This window comes from Musa acuminata, chromosome BXJ3-1, assembly GCF_036884655.1.
Source record: "Musa acuminata AAA Group cultivar baxijiao chromosome BXJ3-1, Cavendish_Baxijiao_AAA, whole genome shotgun sequence".
Classification (NCBI taxonomy): domain Eukaryota; kingdom Viridiplantae; phylum Streptophyta; class Magnoliopsida; order Zingiberales; family Musaceae; genus Musa; species Musa acuminata.
This window is the reverse complement of record NC_088349.1, coordinates 10726740-10732300: the sequence shown is the minus strand read 5'-3', so window position 1 is coordinate 10732300 and position 5561 is coordinate 10726740. Positions and strand designations below refer to the sequence as shown.

At 52.9% G+C, this 5561-nt stretch overlaps 1 protein-coding gene and 1 pseudogene across 1 annotated transcript; one reads left to right on the top strand and one right to left on the bottom strand.

Annotated features, from left to right (window-relative positions):
- Positions 1-3642, top strand: LOC135628521 (uncharacterized). Its single transcript, XM_065135234.1, has 2 exons — positions 1-2401; positions 2469-3642. The coding sequence occupies exon 2, from the start codon at positions 2484-2486 to the stop codon at positions 2805-2807; it is 324 nt and encodes a 107-aa protein (XP_064991306.1). The 5' UTR covers positions 1-2401; positions 2469-2483; the 3' UTR covers positions 2808-3642.
- A 99-nt stretch (positions 3643-3741) lies between these two features.
- Positions 3742-5361, bottom strand: LOC135628522 (non-functional NADPH-dependent codeinone reductase 2-like; annotated as a pseudogene).
- Between the last annotated feature and the right edge of the window lie 200 nt (positions 5362-5561).

Sequence of the window (5561 nt, the reverse complement as noted above, 5' to 3'; positions counted from 1 at the left end):
CAGGATTCGAGTTTGGGTTGCTGACGAGTCGCTAGTCGGGAGCGATCTGGAGTGGCTCGGGTAGGAATCGAACTTGGGTTACCGACGGGTCGCTAGTCGGGAGCGATATGGAGCGGCCCGGGCAGGATTCAAGCTTGGGTTGTCGATGGGTCGCCAGTCAGGAGCAATCTGGAGCGGCCCGGATAGGAATTGGGCTTGGGTTGCCGACGAGTCACCAGTCGAGAGCGATCTGGACTGGCCCAGGTAGGATTCAAGCTTTGGTTGTCGACGGATCGTCAGTCGGGAGCGATCTGGAGCGGCCCGGGCAAGAATCGGGCTTGGGTTGCCAACGGGTCGCCAGTCGGGAGCGATCTGGAGTGGCCTGGGCAAGATTCGAGCTTGGGTTGCCGACGGGTCGCTAGTCGGGAGCAATCTGGAGCGACCCGGGCAGGAATCAGGCTTGGGTTGCCGACAGGTCACTAGTCGGGAGAGATTCGGAGTGGCCCGAGCAGGATTCGAGCTTGGGTTGCCGATGGGTCGCCAGTCGGGAGCGATCTGGAGTGGCCCGGGCAGGAATCGAACTTGGGTTGTCGAGTCGTACCTGAACGGCATTGCGCCACATGGCGAGTCAAGCGGATCGTCATGGGGCCTAGCGGGAAACTCCTTTTTGAATGGCGCTTGGCGAGGGGTCTCGGATGATGGGACGCCTCTGGTGGGGAGTCTGAGGCGGGCGAATCTAGCAGATCCGAGGGGTTGTGATGGGTCTTAAATGCTGCGACTATTGCTCTCCTTGGGAAGCCCTAATCGCCGCCTTGCCGTGGGTTCCACCTATCATATAGTCTCCATCTAGGGCGATTATCATCATTCTTGCAACCAATCCTTTGTTTCGTGCTTCGGTTCCTTCCTCACAACCCTGCCGCCCTCTTTGTTTCGATTCTCCGCCCCGGCAACCGGGCTTCTTTCCCGCGACTCCGAGGTCGGGATGTCTTCGTCTTCCTTTTCATCCCCACTTCCCACTCCTTCTCTCTCACCTTCTTCTTCCTCTTCTATGAGCTCCTAGGATGCTATAGTGAGCATCTCCTCGAGTAGCGCCTCTTCAGAGGCCTTAGAGGGTCCCGCCGAGCTTGAGGCCCTTAAGTCTTTGCATGATGTGGACTCGGTGGTAACCGACGACATTCTGAGAGTGCTCCGGGATTGCTACCGCATCCCAGAGTGCTTTGGCCTGCACGCCCCTCACTCGGGGCAACGGTCATACGATCGGTTCCCTGGCAGATTTGGTTTGACAGTGGGGGCGCTTGAAGCCGGCCTGTGGTTTCCGGTGCATCCTATCATTAGGGATTGTCTTCACTTCTGGGGGATTTCCCCATCCCAGGTATCACCCAACTTTTGGCGGTACTTGGTAGCTTTCATCTGGGAGTGTCAGGGGGCGGGGATTGAATCGTCCCGGCCTCTCTTTATGGCTTGCTTCCGCCTAGGGAAGGGACTAGGCAGATATTACTTGATCGCTCGTAGTGGTTTCAAGATTAGTGGCGCCCCCTCCAACAACAAAGGTTGGAAGAGGTGCTTCTTCTTCGTCATTTGCGCTCAAGAGTGGGGCTTTAGTACCGGGTGGGCCATTCGGTCCATCGATAACTCCCTCCCGTCGCTCTCTGCTGGTGATACGACGCCGGTGGACCGTCTAAGGGGTATCCTGTCCTCTTCTCGGGTAATAACAGTGATGATCGAGGAGTGGACGGTTGGAGCTGAGCTGAGCCCCACCACCAGGGGTATGCCCATCCGCATACAATGGCTTATTCGTTCATTCCATGCTGTCTAACCGCTACCTGTTCTTGTAGAAATGGTGGACCTTCGATTAGTGAAGAAGACGGCCAGCACCAGGGTCGTCGAGACGTCGAAGAGGGAAGGCTCCGAAGGCGTGATTGTCCCGCTGGAGGGGATGTCGAAGAGGGCGCTGGCATCACCGGCAACGGAGCGCCCTCCCAAGAAGACGAAACTGGCAATTCGAAAGATGTCGGTCAGTCGAGCCACTTGCTCGAGCACCTCGCTGGCATCACCCGAGGCCCCTGCCCAAGGAGAGGGCTCGGCGAGTAAGAATGGGAAGGGGTCGGCTGGGTCATCCGGTAGCGACCCTTCCAAGAGGGGGTCGGCATGCCCCCTGCCGGTGCTGGAATTGTGTCACATCTTCTCCTGGCCCAAGGGCGGGTAGTTCTAAACTCAACTGATGGTCGTCCTCCCGATCGAGGAGCCGAGAGCCCCTTACACCGCCCGGTGGTCGACCCTAAAGGTCGACAGTCGACCCTGGAGCGATGGGGAGACCGCCTAGGAGTTCGTTCGAGGGGCGCTGCACCCCTCGTTGGCTAAAGACCTGTACAGCTCCGGTTCGGAGGTGCTGGTGGAGCGAGCGGCCAAGTCACTCGTCTGGGTAAGAGATGGCCTCCCCTTTTCTCCACTTCCTTCCTTCGTAGATGTTGATCATGATTTCCATGCAGAGCCTGCACTACGGGATGGCACTGATCGATCGGATTCTTGACGTCGGGCGGGCGATCGGGCGTCAGATGGATCTTGATGATGCCCTCTGGAAGGTGAACCTGGAGCTGCGGGCCAAGGGGGGTGCGGAGGCGATCGTCGCAGCTGAGGAGCGCGCCACGGTGTTGGAGGGGGAGGAAGCTCGTTTGAAGACCGAGCTGGAAGAAAGCCGGTCAAACGTCCGTTCTTTGGATGATGAGCTGCTGTCCCTCTCCCAGGACGTCAAGGCTGCTAAGGCGATAGCTCGAGCCGTCGAGGAGGTGCTCGAGGAGGAGCGGCTGGGTTCGAGCGTGGCTTGGTGAGGTCGAGCCAGGTCACGTACGAGTATGGGTATCGGGTGGCCTTTGCTCGTTTTCGGATGAAGTACTCGGACCTCGACCTGGAGTCGAATCCATTTGTTGACAACCCTGTGGACCAGGACGTCGACATGCCGGCGAACGTCCCCTTTGATGATGGGCCGCCGACTCCTCCCTTGAGCTATGGGTTGCATCCCCTCACCTTTTGAGTTTTGTTTTGTTTTGTTTTTTTTCTTTTTGTTCGGCTGGGCTTGAGGCCGAGTCAGCCGACCGTTGTATGTACCTCCTTTTTAATCAAGAAGCAATTTTATTTTTGGGAACTCTGGCTTATTCTTCTCCCCGATCGTGGATGTGCTGGCTTATATAAACTTCCTATGTCCCAACCAACTCCTCCCCCCTCAATGGTAGAATTTCTTTAGGTTCGCGACATTCCATGTCCTCGGAAGGGGACTTCCCTCCATAGTTTCGAGTCAGTAAGTCCCTTCTCGTACCATATCGTAGACTCAGTAGGGACCTTCTCGATTAGGTGCAAGTTTTCTCTTTGCCCAGGTCGGGTCGCTTACTTCTGCTCTTCGGAGGACGAGGTCTCTGACCTGGATCGGCCTCGGACGGACCCTTTGGTTGTATATCCGAGCGGTCACCTTCTTGTATGCTAGGGCGCGCAGGTGTGCATTGGCCCTTCTCTCCTCAAGGAGGTCCAAGTTAGCCCGTAATCCTTCCTCTGAGTGCTCTCGGTCGTACTTGGAGGTGCATAAGGTCGGGAATACCATCTCGGGCGGAAGGATTGCCTCAGTTCTGAATGCCAAGCTGAATGGGGACTCCCCTGAGGCGGTTTTGGGAGTTGTTAGAATTGCTAACACTAGCTAGCAAGGAAACTGGAACTGTGCATATATCGTTCGAACCATAAGAAATTTGGCATGACATGCAACAACAGAAACCATATATGCCTATTGTAAAGGCAAACCAGTCTTCGAATTCCGTATTAAAACAGAGGCTTACATGACATCTCTCGGAATGGCATGCATGATTCGCTAAGTTTCATGGTTCTGTGCTGTGTTATCTACACATCACCATCCCAAAATTCAGCATGAGACTTGTAGAAACCAGTGGGTGATATAAATGGCTCAACCAGAATAAGCCTTTTCTGTGGTACTAAGCTCAACCTTTCCTTGTCCTCCTCTTTCAGATGCCAGTCAAATATCTGCATGTTCTCCTTGAGCCTCTCCCCGTTAAAGCTTTTCACCACAACGCTCACACCTTGTTCGACACCCCATCTTAAGCATACCTGTCCATACACCAAACGATGTGATTGAGATCAGACTCTAAAGATCTATAACTAATTGACGACAAGATTTATTCGACCAAAGTTTTCTTTCTGCACAGTGAAGGAAGTAATGTAATTTGTTGACCTGGGCTATGCTTTTCCCCACAGACTGAGCAATTCTTTTGACCTCTTCACATTCCATCACTTCATTGGAGCCCCAAAAGACTCCAACCGCACCAAGCGGAGAGTATGCACTCACATGAATTCCCTTCTCCGAGCAGAAGTCTCGTAGTTTTCTTTGCTGCCAAATAGGATTCACCTCCACCTATCACAAGAACGACAACTGTTACTATGACACCATGATCAAGAATGCATTACTTACACTAACCATTTGCGCTCCATGGTTATTTTTGTGACTGTCATCTTAACAATTTGATGATACTGGATACTTGTGCATCGCATTGCAGCATACAATACTTTCACTTTCCTGTTTCATTTCTAACAAGCAAACAAAAAGAAAGGAATGGATTCGATGGAGTTACGACTTACCTGGTTCACAGCAGGTGGAATTCTTGCATGGTTGAGTAGGTCAGCTAGCTTCTTGCATGTGAAGTTGCTCACCCCGATAGATTTAGCTAAACCTAGACTCTGACATTTCTCCATTGCTTCCCACACGGTTGACATGTCCAAGGGAATTATGTCCTCGCTGGTGAAAACCATTCGTTTCTCACCTTTTAGTCTAACAGGGTAGTGGATAAGATACAGATCGATGTACTCCAATCCCAAAGTCCTACAATCATTCATAAGACAATCGCATTAGCTCACAATCTTCTTTTGTTGCTAAAGGTCAATCCTGGCTTCAATTTATGGCAACTGTCGCAGTCTTCCGTTCTCTGAGCTGTGATTAGTAGTAATATTATCTATGTCATATAAAACATATATCATGTGCATACAATAAATACCTGAGAGACTTGCAGTGCAGGGACGACGCGGTCGGCGTGCATGTCGGTGCACCACAGCTTGGTGGTGACGAAGAGCTCGTCGCGGCTGCCGATCAGCCCTCTCTCCAGAGCGGTCGCTATGGCCCGGCCGACGGCCCGCTCCGAGCCGTAGACGCTGGCCGTGTCCAAGTGGCGGTACCCGAGCCCGATGGCGTCGATCACCGCCGTCGTTATGGTTTCGTCGGGCGGCACCGGGTAGGTGGCCGTCCCCATGCCGAGCACCGGCATCCTCCGCCCCGAATTTAACACTACCTGCGGCTCTACCTCCATCTGCATCTCTACGCTGTTCCTATCCAACTTCCACTTGGTTTATAATATGAGGACGCGATAGGAACGGGAAAAGCGAGTGGCTTTGGTTTGGCTGAGCCGTATCCACGTCTCACATTTTTCTATAGAAATAAAAATACTTTTTTTTTCTATAATTCGCTAGCCATCCATTTGAACTGAGAATTTTCTATAATTATCCACGAAATAAAAATTTTATCTTAGATTTCA

What these genes read in the sequence shown, in the direction of transcription:
- LOC135628521 (XM_065135234.1), top strand. Translation starts at nt 2,484, where the DNA reads ATGGCACTGATCGATCGGATTCTTGACGTCGGGCGGGCGATCGGGCGT.